Raw genomic sequence first — 15,494 nt, 5'->3', positions numbered from 1 at the left:
GGCTTATAATTCAACCTGACACTGAACTGGTTTGTCTCAAAGATGACACAAACTTATGTATTTACTCATGTAGTGTTGGCAATGCCCCTCTCCCAAACCTTTCTTCTCTTCACCTATAGAAGAGTGAATGAGAGCCCGCTAAATGTATGTTTTATCATCGACTGGAGAAACCATCCTGTTCTGAGAAGCCAAGACAGCAGCACACGTTGGTTTGGGTTCCTTCTAGAGGCCTCTGGATGGGATAAATATTCAAGTTTAGGCATGATGGGTCCTTCTGTGTCTTCCCCAGGACCATCCCAGAATAAGCCGACTCTGAGAGCTGCTTAGTGGGGTACATGGTTTGCTTTCAGACTTGACTCACAGTAAGGACTCCCATGAACAACTTACTCCACTGTCTCCTTATACAGAGGGAGAATCTTTTCTTCCAACTATCGGAGTTCCTTAGGTTCCAATTTCCTTGCATAGTTTAACAGCCAGCAAAAACCAAAAAATCCCTCCAATCTTGCCATCTGTTATAGCAACGCTTTTTTCACAATGCTAATGTGTAACAACCTCTTATCTGTCACTGTGGTGAAGAAGAACAAAATTACTAACCCTATCATAACAAAAACGTATGCATAAATCATTCCGTGATCCTCATTGCTGATGAAGGACATGCACAAACAGCAAACACAGAACACAATCTGATTTAAACTTCTAATGGTGGACTGATTTGGAATCCTAATAGGAATAATGTGGTTTGTAACACTAATATCAAAAGAATTTATATTCAAGTATTCCAGGAATGAATGTTAGTTTGTGTATTTTAATGACTATCTCACAGACAAATCATAATTTCTTTGAATTTAGTAGCAATGTTGTCAGTAAGAAATCCTCAAAAATCAGGTTCTGGATAGAAAATGTAAAATGCTTCTATTACAGAGGTAAGTAGAGCAATCAACCAACTCCTAAATCATGGGTTCATTTGGTACTTAGTTGACTGCTACCCACATATTACCAAAAATGGAAAAATTTTTTTTTCCATTTTTTCATTGCAGGAAAAATGCAAAATAAGACAGACGAAAGTATTAACTTCCATGATTTTTGTATCAAGTGCTAAGAGGATCTGGATAAGAAAGGGTGAGACTTGCATGGCGGGTGGAGGTGGTTAACACATTTAAATTTCTTGGCTGCTGTTGCATTTCATTCAGAGGTCTTCCTGATGGGGCACATTCTGACCAGTGCTTTGCTCCATAAAACCAGCAAGGGCAGTAGTCTGCAGTCAAGCCACTATTCTCTCAAACTCCCCAGATGACAGGAGTTCAGGAGCACGGACAAGGGCAGCCCTTTCCTCCTTCACCTCTGGTCCCCCTCTTTCCTTTAACATTGAGCCTAGTGATAGACAGTCACAGACATGACATACTTTTCAAAGATGAAGTCAAGAAAAATCACCCAATGCCTCTTTCCTTACACGGTCATTACCACATCAGCGAGAAGTGACAAAATGACAACGCCCAGCTCTGAAATTTACAGGCCTTGAGACAAGTCAGGCATCCAAGTCAGGCCATTCCAGAAATAGTTCCCTTTAGTTTGAAGGATTCTACATTAGCCGTCACTAAGAGAAGGATCATATTCAAGTCATTCTTTTGTTTGTTTGTTTATTGACTGAGGAAGTTGACATGAGGGGGACACATCTTATTTATTTGGATACCAGGTCTGGCACAGGTCTTGAAATGTAGACTTGCTAGACAGCCGATGTCAAGGGAAATTTTTGCTCTAAAGAATCTGTGAAACAGGACTGCATCTGCCCTCATCGTCTTGGATTTATTCCATGGGGCCTGGATGTGCTCAGAGGAAGTGCCCATCCTTCTCTTGTGTCCTCTTCTTTGTATTCTGGCACTTGTTCTGCCAGACACACACTCCCGCCCAGGAAACGGCTGCACAGTGAGTGAGGACAAGGAGGGATTTGGGAAACTTATGGTAAGTTGGAAAGGGTAAAAAAAAAGTAGAGGGGGCTGGCCCCGTGGCTTAGCGGTTAAGTGCGTGCGCTCCGCTACTGGTGGCCAGGGTTTGGATCCCGGGCGTGCACCGAGCCACCGCTTCTCCCGCCATGCTGAGGCCGCGTCCCACATACAGCAACTAGAAGGATGTGCAACTATGACATACTACTATCTCCTGGGGCTTTGGGGAAAAAAAGGAGGAGGACTGGCAATAGATGTTAGCTCAGAGCCGGTCTTCCTCAGCAAAAAGAGGAGGATTAGCATGGATGTTAGCTCAGGGCTGATCTTCCTCACAAAAAAATAAAATAAAATAAAGCAATGTGATTTAGAGAGAAAAAAAAAAGTAGAAAGCCCATTTGGAAAGAGAAATTTTATTATTATAAATTGCTATTACTACCACCAGCACAATATATAAGATATTCGGTTTGATGGAAATGCAATATACTTATTTTAGCAAAGGAAATTTGGTAACTTGTTAAATATTGTTTCTTTTGGAATAAGCCTTGACGGGGGCCTTTGAAAAACTGGGGAGGGAGAAATGGCAGAATCACAGATTTTTAGAGTAGGAAGAGATTTTTAATTACTAAGAAGCCTTTCATTTTACAGGTGAGGGCACACAATTTTAGAGAGGTGCTGTGACATGCCCAAAGTCACACAGTGAGGAGTAAGTGACAAAATCAGGATGGAACCCAGGTTCTCAGTTCCAAAAGCCAGCATCTTCTGCAGTCAGCCTGTGCTGCCCCTCAGAAGACAGAACAGAGAGGACAGAAAGAAAACAGCGTCAAGGAGCTAATGAAAGGTCGATGATTTGGAAAAGTGAGGTGAATAGGAAAGAACTGGAAGGAAAAATAAAAGCAGTAGTGGATAGTGTCAAATGTGGGCAGTTAAGGAGCAGAAGGGAGCAATACAGAGGTGATGTAAGGTACAAGGGAGGCACAGATCTGAAGGTGTCAAAAAATTAGGGGTATGGTGTCCAGTAGCAGAAAGTAGACCCTAAAGTATTGACACAGGCACTGTCTTTCTTACTAAGCCACAGGAAACTCCAGTCTGTAAATTCATGTCTTCACACATGTATTTTCCTTTTGTAACTAGATCCTCTGCATTCCTCTTCAGTGTGATTTCATTCACACTCGCAGCTTCAGTTCTTTCTGTGGTTTCACATCCACATCTCTAGAACTGGCTTCTCCTAAGTTCTAACCGGCATTTTTGACCACGCGCCAGACTGTGCTACGGTAACCTCAAATTTCTAATTTCCGAATCTGAACTCATCTTTTGCCCACTAACCTGCTTCTTCCCTGTATCTCCCCATCCTCTTGGTCACCTAAGTTAGCAGATCCTCCTTCTCCCTCCCCTCTTCATTCAGTCACCAAGTTCTATTTCATTTCCTAATGGTTAATCTACCTCCTTGTCTGTAATTTCAGTGCCTAACCCTGGTTCAGGCCTTCATTTCTTAACTAGATTTACTGTCTCCTAACTTCCCCCCTTCCCTTTTTTTAACCTTCTGCTTTTCCACATCAAACCCATCCTTACATTGTCGCCAGACTGACCATGCTGCTTTCCTGTTAAACTCCTTAAAGAGAGCCCTGTGTACCCAGGACGGAAGGTCCATCAGACATGTCAGTACTTGATCAGAACAGTCATCTCCCTCTCTAGTCTCATCTCCCTACTTCCCCACACACATTCTATGCTTGGAGTTGCATGTTCTTTCCAAAACTTGCCACGCTCTGCATCCTGAGCAAATGCTTTCTTCTGGCCTAGAACACACTACCTCTGCTTGCTAACCTTTATTCATACCTTTCAAGATTAAGTTTAAAAATTACCCCCATTGGGGCCAGCCCCGTGGTATAGTGGTTAAGTCCGGTGCACTCCACTTCAGTGGCCTGGGTTCGTGGGTTCAGATCCCAGGCGGGGACCTATACCACTCATCAAGCCATGCTGTGGCGGCGACCCACATACAAAATAGAAGAAGAGTGGCACAGATGTTAGCTCAGGGCTAATCCTCCGCCCCCCACCCCCCAAAAAATTACCCCCCTTGGGAAGTTCCTCTCACCTTATGCCTGTCCCCCAGTCCCCAACCTAATTTAAGTGATCTTCCCCTGGACCCCCACAGCATCTTGAACATCTCTATCTTAGCCCTTACCATTCTTATAATTATTTACTTCTCTGTCTCCCCCAGTGGACTCTGAGGAACTCGAAAGGAGGGCATGTGTCTTTTAGCTCTGCATTCAATAGCATCTAACACCAGTACCCGGCACGTGATACATTCTCATTGAATGAATGAGTGTACGAGCGAATAAATGAATGCCAGGAAACTAGTGGATAAATAGGAAGGCTCGATCATCAAAGGGTGATGCCTATGAGGTTTGAAATAATTTAATAATTTGCTAATCAGTGTGCCTTTGCAATGTAACACTTCAAGACTTTCATTTTCTTTTAGGCGGCGTAGTTACTTTCGGAAAAAGTGTCTCCCTGGGGGCTGGTGTTGCCCGGACTGGTCCCAAACGGGACTAACCACACCCCTGGGAACACCTTGTGTCAAGGAGAATGAAGTACACTTTAAAAATTAAGTTGAGGGGCCGGCCCCGTGGCGTAGCGGTTAAGTGCGCACGCTCCGCTACTGGCGGCCCGGGTTTGGATCCCAGGTGCGCACTGATGCACTGCTTCTCCGGCCATGCTGAGGCCGTGTCCCACATACACCAACTAGAAGGATGTGCAGCTATGACATACAACTATCTACTGGGGCTTTGGGGGAAAAAAATAAAAAAAAAGAAAAGAAAAGAAAAAATTAAAAGAAAAAATTAAGTTAAAAAGAACAGAACTCTTTATTCAATTAATAAGGCATAATGAACTAATCTTTAATTGAATATGCATATACGGATATGCACATGAAGATAGACTGCAGAGTGTAACCTTTCTCACTAGCTCTAAATTATAAATAACCACTGCATAAACTCATTCCTATAGGTCTTAAAGGTTTATGGTTTAGTCATCCTGACTATTCTTTGGTTTATGGAGGAACTGTCTGATGCATTTAGATACTCAGCCATTTTGCTGCCCTATTTATAACATTCTTGCAGTCTTTCTTTTGTTATAACTCGAACTGATTCATCTTAAAAACATCATCTGTGAGTAAAGAACTTTCTTCTAATTTCAGGGAAGGCTTATGCTGGCCTTCATTAGAACTTGGTTCCTTCTTCCTTCCTTTCCTGGAGTTTGACATAGAATGAGGTATTCCTTTTAGCTGATGCTTGACTTACATTCATTAAATACTTATACTAATTGATTAACTATTCCTTTAGATAAACTGCCAGTTTTTTCAGCTTTTGCTTTTTATACACTGTTTTTCACTAAAAGGCCCAGAGATGGGAAAATCTTAATTTGTATAAGACAAATTCTTAAAATAAAGGGAACAAAACCTAGTTTTTAGCCAGAGAAACAAAGTGGTATTTCTTTCTTTTTTTTTTTTTTTTTTTTGCAGGGAAAGATTTGCCCTGAGCTAACAGCTGTTGCCAACCTTCCTCTGTTTTTTTTTCCTCCCCAAAGCCCCAGTGCATGGTTGTGTATCCTAGTTTTAAGTCCTTCTAGTTCTTCTATGTGAGCCGCTGCCACAGCATGGCAACTGACAGATGGGTGGTGTGGTTCCACAATCCAGAAACAAACCCGGGCCACTGAAGCGGCGAGAGTTTCGGCAAATTTGAACCGAACTTTAACCACTAGGCCATCAGGGCTGGCTCCAGAGTGGTATTTCTTTACATCCACATTTCTCACAAGTTTTGGAGATCTTTAAGAACCAGAGATTTCCCAACTTTGGGATGAACTGAGGTCTGGGAAATCTGTTTTTTGAAGTGTGTGTGTGTTTATGAGATGTGATCGTGGTGATGGATGGGAGGGATGCTCAGTGAGGAATGAGGGTGATTTGAAGCATGTGGATGATCTCCCCAATCGTCTTATCTCTTTCATGGATTACCTCCCCCAACACTGGCAGAGAGTTCAGAAGAGAACGGTGTCCTCATTAGTTCTGCATTTGCAGCTTCAAGACATTCTGAAACCATTCCAGGATCCTGGAATATGGGCAAGGGGCTTTCTCTGGGAGACTGAGGAGTTAAGGTAGCCAGGACTGAGGGCCCCTGAGGTTGCTTTTATTTTTATATGAAAGGACTGAGCCAGAGATGCTGGATAGTTTCTGGAAAATACCCAATTGTCTATCATCAGTTCTGTGATTGTAAAAAAATAAAAAGTTCCCTTCCACTGGTTGTCAATGTGTAAACTTCTTGTCCTGTTATCAAACTATCATTTAAAAGGGCTGGTGTCTATAACTCAGTTTTAGGTAAATCATTCGATATTTGCCGTGTAAGGGAAGTTGCTGATGCGCACAGATAGGGGGCTATCAGATCGAGTATCTAATTTAGACAGTTACATAATTAGTTTAAAGAGGGAATTCGACACTTTTGGAAGCTGCATTTACTCACTCTTGAACTATCATGGAGCAATTTAGCACATCTAGAACATTAATTTGCTAAATGGAACACACCGAAAGAGTTAATGTAGCCTTGCAACTGTCGATACACTGCAAATTATACAGAGAAAATCTGAGAAATTTTGTATTACATACTGAGATATATTGAGAAAATCTGGCTATTTGTTTTTATTTTTTCTGGGATTTTTTCTAATAATGTGAGCAACACACAATTTCCTCGTTACCCTTTCTGCTTTGAAATCTGGACAGAACTAATTATTTGTTAAAACTAGACTGCAGAAGAAAATCGGATTAACTCAAGTATTAATAAAAGTATCACCTCAGTCGTGTTCAGGTTAATGTTTGGAATGTACAGCAGCCACTTTATTCAGTTGCCTCCACATTTTTTACTGATGTCCCTGGGAATACACATTCTGGTTAAAAATTTAAAGCAGGGTCGGCCCCATGGCTAAGTGGTTAAGTGTGCGCGCTCCGCTACTGGCGGCCCGGGTTCGGATCCCGGGCGCGCATCGACCCACCGCTTCTCCGGCCATGCTGAGGCCGCATCCCACATACAGCAACTAGAAGGATGTGCAACTATGACATACAACTATCTACTGGGGCTGTGGGGGAAAAAAGGAGGAGGATTGGCAATAGATGTTAGCTCAGAGCCGGTCTTCCTCAGCAAAAAAGAGGAGGATTAGCATGGATGTTAGCTCAGGGCTGATCTTCCTCAAAAAAAAAAAAAATTTTAAAGCAAAATTATTGAACAGTTAAACAAAATAGCAAAAATGGAAATCAACCATAGCATTTTACCATGATTTTAAAGTGATCTGCTGATAAAAATCTCTTAAAAATCATTCTTAATGTCCCAAATGTTTTCTTCCATGAAGAAAATAAGAAAAAAAAAAAGGAAAATAAAGGAGCCAAGCACCATTTTTTGATACATATTTATAAAGCGGGGTGCTTTGTTTTTAATGCAGTTTTTGGCAGAAATAACAATGAAATGTGGTTTTAGTGTTTGAGTTTTTAAGGTTGGATGTCAGATGCCTACAAAGGAAAGGTTATTCTCTCAGTTTTGTTCTAATTTTTCTAACATCGGAAGGTACTACAGTAATACATATATAAGGAGAGCACGAGATGGCACAGATGTCAGGCTATTTAGACTTGATTCTGGGTCAATGAGAATAGACACATCCTCTGAGATCCCTTTTTTGATACTCTCCTGGAGCATCAGAACTGACGTCAGTGGAGTCGTGGGTTTGCCATGGGCGCAGAGTTAAGTTCGTTATAAAGGAATGGTTCAGAAGCTCATTCTGAAATTGCTAAGCTTGAATGAGGGACCATAAAGCACCCAAATGAGAAGCTAGAGACCCAAATATACCTACATAAACGTGTAAAAGCTGAAACTCATTTATGTGCTCTGTAAATCTGAATATAGCTCACAAAAGATCACAGAGTCAGCTCCACAAATAGAAGGTTCCAGATATTCAAAGTCCCAGGACAGAAAACGGCCACTAACCTGGTAGTGTACATATATGTATCAGCCAGAACTCACAGCTCTTTTTTTCCACATTGTCTTCTTTAACCAGACAGAGGAGCCTCTAGCTATGCCCACACGGTTTGTATTTTATGGGGGTAAGCAAGCAGAGAACTGTAAAATTCCATTTACTATTAAATAATTTATTCTATTGCCCAATTCAATACACTGGATCTGCTTTCGTGTGCATTCAAGTGTAAGAACTGAGGTTTCGCTTTGGAGATGAACTTTTTTAATAACAGATTTTTTAGCCAGTGAGATCTTTTTGGTCTCCCTGGAATTACTCTAGCTGAGGAATTACAGTGTGTGATAATTGTTTTTAAATGGTATGAAGAGTAGGGTGACACAGTCCCTATAAGTGAAGGGAGTAACTAGGCTTGTCACAGGGTCATCACACAAGGGGCCCCCATTAGATGGTTGGGCATCCTTTCTGCTGTCCAGCAAGTCAATGGAAGAGGAGGTCTGAGACAAGATGGCTATTCAATCAGTAATAAATAATTATTCAGTTCATGAAACATATTAGTCTAACTCTACGATTTCAAAGCTGAGTTATACACCACCTGATACCTACAATAATCTTCCTATCATACTATCCAGTGGCATGTCTAAGAATACTGGTCACTTCTCTAATGAATGACAGTAGGCATATAATAATTGCATGTAACATTGGAGAGAAATTACTACTAAGAAGAAAATATCTCTAGTTTTTGAAAGGAAGGTTCTTGTGCTTTGGAAACTGTGTACCCTAAAAAGTCACCTGTCTATTTTATTGGTGACTGATAAGACTCTCAAGTTGGAATCAGGCTTTCTTTTCCTAGAATCATCCTTTTTGATACCAGGTACGAAAATACAGTTTACCTGCATTTGCATGGGAAATGTTTTCTGTCTCTACTCCTTAACACCAACATTTCAGAAGAAAGTGCTATCAATATGAAGTTATATTTTTTTGTTAAATATTTTAATAACAGGGTCAATCGAAGAAGTCCTTATTTTATAAAGCAAAAGAAAGTGAGTAAACATGTAATATTGGGTAAATTTAAAAAAATCAACAACAAAAATGAGGAGTGTTAACATTTTCAGCATTAACTATTGGTACAGAGAGGTCTGAACTCAGACCTCTCAGAAAGCAAGTGAGCATTGATATGGTGCTCCTTCAATGGAGCCTTGGCAAGAGCCAGCTCTAGGTTTTACCAGACTCTTTTCTATAAATAAATATTCACCTGTCTACATCATTGGTTTATTCCTCTATTCCTTCATTCAACAAATAGCTATGGGGAGAGTTCTATATGCACCGCAACATTCCAGGAGTTGTGGGAGCCACAAAGATAATTAAATAGTTTGCATTTTATAAAATACTTTTCCACATTTCATTCTGTACTCACAGCAATACTGAGACAACTAATGATAAACTAAAGTATGTACTAAGAAAAAAAGTAATAAAATTAAAACATGTAAGGTAAGTAATTTGAGCTAATTCTCTTTTAAATTTCTTGGTAGGAATGATAGCAGCTGTACTTTTATCAGCAGGCAAATTTATTGATTCCAGGGCTTCTTCCATCTGCTTCTATCCTATAAAGTTTAATCTGAAGGCTTTTTAGACACTAGGCTAGCTAAAAAGCTGGACACGTACAAATGGGAATTTGGGCTGAAAAGTTTAATTTCTCTTTGCAAGGTATTTGTGTAGAAAGATGATTATTGAGCATGTACCAGTTCTAGGGACTGGTGTCATGAAAAGTCACAGAAAATAGGTGTTTTCCAACTGGGAATAGTGATTTTTTTCCCCACTACCTCCTTGTGGTTTTGGTAAAACTCTGACCATTGTCAAACCTCTCACATCCCTTCTTTATGAAATTACCAACTACCCTTATAAGGTTTAAATTAGACACGCAGTACTACAAAAGTATGAAGGGAAATATATGTACTAGTATTCTGGGAGTCAGCCAGCCCACCAATAACTACCAACACCAAGGAAGTCTGAGAGGCATGCAGTGCCCCCCGCTGTTTCTACCGGGAGCTTCACATCCAGTCACACGTCCAAGTCAGGATGTCATAAGCAGGAACTCGTGGTGTCAAGGCTCTGATGAGTAGAGATGGGGGATGAGTTTATTCATCAACAATCTGAAAATGTGCTGCTCTGTCAGAATACAGAGAGAGCTTCTGGAGGGGCTGCCTGATAATGACACTCCCCTCCCTTCTTTTATGCACTTACTGCACTTTTGAATGTGTTGTAAAGTTTCTTACACTTAGAAGAGGTGGGCCCTTGCTTTTTCACAGCTAAATTATAAGAATGTACGGAAAGAAAAAAATGATCATTTGTTTCTGAATATTTAGGTTAAGTGCTGTATTTTTTCTGTCTCATTTTGTAATACATTGTTTTGCAAAATACATAAATGTTTCTTAGAAATTTTTTAATCATGTCTTTGCTGCAGACATCTAGAGAAAAATGAAAAAAACCATTGCTTTCTAAAAGCAATATTTCTGTTAATTTTATTAGAAAAGTTATTTTTCAACCACTGGTTTGTTAAACCACTATATTCTTAAATTATAACAAACACATATGTGTATATATATATGTATATAATCATGAGGTTTATATTTGGTACAATTTTTAATAATGCTTTTTGGAATAGTTGCCTTTACTGTAACTTATTAGACATAAGACTTAATAGATATACTTTAAATATGATGTATAATGAATTTGTATTAGTAAAATATGATTATGATATATTTCAATTAATTAAAAACTTTTATTCTTTAAAACAATGCTTGGCCCATTTATTACATGATTGTCTTGCCACATCAATCTCTACTTTAGCTGCTGTGCTGATTCCTGACTAAGTCTGAAATTCTTAAGGGTGTTTGTTACTAGAGAAATGTGTCTTCTTTGTGCACCATAATTTTAAAAAAGGTAAAAATCCCAAATTTGTTTATACTGTCCCACATCAGCTCCACCAATGGGGTATATCTCTTTCTCCAATTTTCCAAACTTGATTAAAATTCATTTGTAGGCCAAAAGCAAACCAGTGTACCTGTTGCAAGCAGTTCACGTGTCAGCAGTAACCCACATGATGAACTTCTATGCAGTGTCAATTCCCAGGAACAAATAAGAACACATTCAAAAATGACCCACAGAGCAGAGCTTGAGCCCTAGACTGTACTAAAAACTTATTTCTCTATTTTTTCCCCCTGCTTTCAACTAAACTGAAACCCTACCAATGCCACCATCATTTCCTGAAGATCTTATAATCAGAGCAGCTCTCCTGCCCAGTCTCATCTGATGGAAGCACTTTTTCTGTACTCTTTTCTGCCTCTTTGGCAATATAGCCTGCTATCACTTTGAAAATGGTGCAAAGGAAGTTCTTTCCATTAACTTCCAATTTATTCCTTTCCTATTGCGATCCTAAAATGAGCAAAAGGAATGTTAAGAACAGAATTTTAATGTAATTCAATCGAAAAGGTTTGTTCCTCTGACAAAATCCTGCTGCTGGGTAACATTCATTTTATTACAAGGGAATCTGTCAAAAAAGAAAAGCAATTCAAGCTACAGGAGAACTAAGCCTTATGTGTAAGACCCATTCCAGAAAAGTTGTATGGGAAATATTTGTATATTGGATCATTTTTTCTACTGACTTTTATTATAATTTTAGAGGCGTGCTCCTATAGAAAATACTTTCGCTTCAGCACATCCTTGTAGAAATCACACTAAGGAACTCAATATTCATTTCTAAGGACTATTTTGCATTTGTCAACATGCCATCTCTGTACATCTAATTTCTCCTTATGATTTGTGCAATGTTAGTGAAGTGAACAAGTAATCGAAAATGATTTTACACATGCATTCACTGCAAAGGACATATAGCATAAAATATACAACGGCTAATTCTCATTTCATTCTAATCGACCTCACAAAATGAGCCTGTTCAAGTCACACATTGCCTGGGCCACTACTCCACAGATGTAGGACAATACCCCGGCTAGATGAGCCTCATACTTTTTCATAAGCTTTCAGAGCGACCAGAAATTCCTGATTTGCTTTTAGTGGTAAGGTTCTATTCAGTGCAGTTTAGATTCTCAATAACTGGTTATAAAAAGTTAAGCCCTTCTATTTGATAAGAATAACATAGATGGTGCTGATGTAATCAGCCAAGTTCATTGTAAATGTTTTTAAAGTTCCTTTTCAGTGACAGCTCCCAACATAGTCAGCTTTATCACATGGGCAAATGTTAACCCAAAGGGTTTAAGCCCCAAACTAAAGCCGTAGTACGTTTCTCAGAAGGTTTAGTTGCTGGGGCCGGTCCCCTGGTGTAGCGGTTAAGTGTGTGCGCTCCGCTGCTGGCGCCCTGGGTTCGGATCCCGGGCACGCACCGACCCATCGCTTGTCAGGCCATGCTGTGGCGGCGTCCCACATAAAGTGGAGGAAGATGGGCACGGATGTTAGCCCAGGGCCAGTCTTCCTCAGCAAAAAGAGGAGGATTGGCATGGATGTTAGATCCGGACTGATCTTCCTCACACACACACAAAAAAAAGTTTGCTGCTAACATACTAGGTCTGTATGAAGCGAAATGTTAATCCTTAAGCAGAGGTAGATTTACCACGATGCCGACGAAACTTAAGCTTCAGAGCTTCCCACTTGCATTAGTCCCTTCCAAGGCCCTGAGTCTAATTCTGTCTTCTGTTTCCAGAAAGAAGGATCCAAAAATTATAAAAGCTCCGCACCCCCCAAAACCTGGATTCCACCTTCCCTTAAGTTTATCTTATTGTTTTAGATTAGATTATTACATCACAGTATTTTATAATCAGAGTAGAATTCTGACATACTTACTCAAAAAACGTCGTCCATCCAGTTTCATCGCTTTTGGTGGCTAAAAGGCCACTATTGCCATGGTAAGTAAACAAAACTAATTCTAGTCCTTGAGCAGTCATGCTTTTCAAACATCCGTTTGTTCCTATTGTCAACCATATCACTTGGTTATCTGGAGACACCACTCGAACCGGCATCCGATTCGGGTCCCGTCTAATTCTAAGGGTATTGCCATTGCTGTCCGTCACAGCAGTAATATCATTGTCATTGCTGTAGCTAAAATTGTACAGGTAATCACCAGTGACTAAACTTACAGTATATTGGTGAGTGCCATTGATGTCAAAGATATAGAGTTCTTGATCAGTTGGAGAGGCAACTTCATAAAAGTTCATAGAGTTAAGCAACGGCTTATTCTTTGACACAGCCCGGATCCGAATATTTCCTAGGTCTGCAATATACAAGGTACCATCTGGAGAAGCAGCTAGGGAGGACGGAGCATTAAGTTTGGCGTCTTTGGCATAGCCGTCCCCACTCTGGTAACAGTCACAGTTGGCATCATTTTTGCAGTCACACTCTGAAGGTATTCCAGCCACCAAGGAGATCTCCCCATCTGTTGTGACCTGCCTTATTCGGTTAATTTTCTTTTCGTCGGTTTCAGTAATGTACAGGACCCCACTGTAGGACACAGCAATGGCAGTAGCCGATTCCAGTGTCGTCTGAACTGCGTGCTTCCCCACAGAATATTCCACTCCTGGAACCTGACAGTGCATGGGCCGTCCAGCAGCAATGCGCACTTGACGATTTTCAGTGATCTGTAAAACTACATTATTATCCAGGACATAAATGGAGTTATCCATAGGGTTAATGGCTAGGTCAGTGGGCCATTCCAGACGTACCTTAATAAAAAAGAAATGGTCTGGTTAGTCAGTTACTGCACTGCAGTTAATTTGCCAGAAGAGTAAATTAGACCATTTGGGGAAATTACCCTTAATTTGATAAACTGTTTTAAAATTGTTTTTTCAATAGCTACAGTAAAATAAACTTAAAAATTGTGAGTGGAGACCAATGTAGGAAATAACATTTTATTTAAAAATGCAGCTTATTAAAAGATTTGCAAGTTATAGCCAAATAGCAAAAGAACCTCTAAGGAGTAAGTTAATAGATATCAATGAGATATGAACACATATGTTCCCGTTAGCAGTAATAACCACCAAATGTCGAGCTTTCTAGGTGAGGAACACATTAGTGTGCTATTGTGTTTTCAATCAGGCCAATAGCAAAGTTCCTAATTCTAAATATAAGTCCCTTGGGACTGATCCTAGTTGGTTCTCTCTACTACTTATGGAGCTCATACAATCAAAAGATTAGAGATTTAAGCTGTTTTGTTCTTTCTGGAATATCTGCATGCTGCTCTTTTACTGGTATTTTATTACAAATACTTAGCATTTCTTAGTGATAATTGTTCTGTATCTCATTGAATTCATCAAATGCAGAACTATTGAAGAAAATAACGTTTTATTAGCTCCTGAGATCCATTTAAATGGAATAGCTTTATCACAACTACCACTACACAGATATATGCAGTTTAACATGGTGCCATCACAGTCTACTGACATAGTAAATCAAGTCACTTAGAAGAAAAACAAATAATTCAGCTTAATATTTTAACTACCTGGCTGATGTGCATGCTAGTGTCACAAGTTAAAGGTCTGGCTGAAGTCAGATCGTTAGAGCCCAGGAGAGTTGATATGATTCCATTTTGATCAACTTTTCTGATCATGGTTCCATCAACAAAGTAGATTAATCCATTCTTATCAACTGCCATTCCTTTATCCAAGAGAATTAAGTGTTACTAGTTTTTCAAAAATGATTAACTTTGATTAAACTTTGAGGCTCATCATTAAACTCAACATTTAACCCCAGGATAACATGGGTGATGGGTAACAGACAGGATTGTAGATTGCAAACACATTAGGAAAAACCCAACATAGGCATTTATAACACAAATAAATGTAAAGTGTAATAAAGAAATAACCCAAATTGGTAGGAATCTCTGCTTAGTCTGTGAATCATCTATGCCATACCTGTGTTTTAAATATAAAATTATAATGTCTGTATAATGTTGTCTATAAATTATAGAAACAGATCAAATTCTGTTACGCTGAACTTAGAGTAACTACATTCTAACGAAAACAGATCTAAACTAAGGTTAGCGTTTTGTTGACCTTGCTACAATGAAATTTGCTATTATGAATAATTCAGCACAACAAATACTTTTTTCCAGTCCTTGTTGACATAATAGTCAGTAGCTATAATGAAAAAGAAATAAAGCCTCAAACCAAAAAACACCATGATGAATGACATAATACATGAGCAAGGAGTCAGTCCAGGCTAGTTTAAAAGCTAGAAACCTTTATCACACAGAATTTTAGCCCTTATTACCTCCAGAAATTCTTCACAGCAAGCATTTTTTTCCCATGGCATAGAAACAAAAGTTTAATAGCTCCAAACTGGTGAGGGCTAATAGGGTTGCTTAGTGATGCTTTTTAAAGAGGCCTAGGATTCATTCCTGACAAAGAAATTCCGGGACAATGAAAGAATTTGGACACTTCCTTGAAGTTTAACAGGATGTGACCTGAATAATACAGAGTAGTTGCTTTACTCTTTGAAAAGTTGAGAAAATGGTATGATAATAAAAAATGCCAAGAACCTAATATT

The 15,494-nt window shown here is 39.5% G+C and overlaps 1 protein-coding gene across 4 annotated transcripts in view; it reads right to left on the bottom strand.

Annotated features, from left to right (window-relative positions):
* The window catches only part of TENM3 (teneurin transmembrane protein 3), a 598,785-nt gene that overhangs the window by 27,321 nt on the left and 555,970 nt on the right, over nucleotides 1–15,494 (bottom strand). For all 4 annotated transcript variants that reach the window (XM_058524938.1, XM_058524939.1, XM_058524940.1 and 1 more), the window contains 2 exons: nucleotides 14,449–14,603; nucleotides 12,798–13,672 (listed from right to left, as the gene is read on the bottom strand). In XM_058524938.1, the coding sequence (XP_058380921.1) occupies nucleotides 12,798–13,672; nucleotides 14,449–14,603 (1,030 nt within the window). The remainder of the gene's footprint in view (nucleotides 1–12,797; nucleotides 13,673–14,448; nucleotides 14,604–15,494) is intronic.

This window comes from Diceros bicornis, chromosome 29 (assembly GCF_020826845.1).
Source record: "Diceros bicornis minor isolate mBicDic1 chromosome 29, mDicBic1.mat.cur, whole genome shotgun sequence".
NCBI classification, from domain to species: Eukaryota; Metazoa; Chordata; class Mammalia; order Perissodactyla; family Rhinocerotidae; genus Diceros; species Diceros bicornis.
Note: the sequence above shows the minus strand (reverse complement) of the source record. Positions and strands in the feature narration are given on the sequence as shown.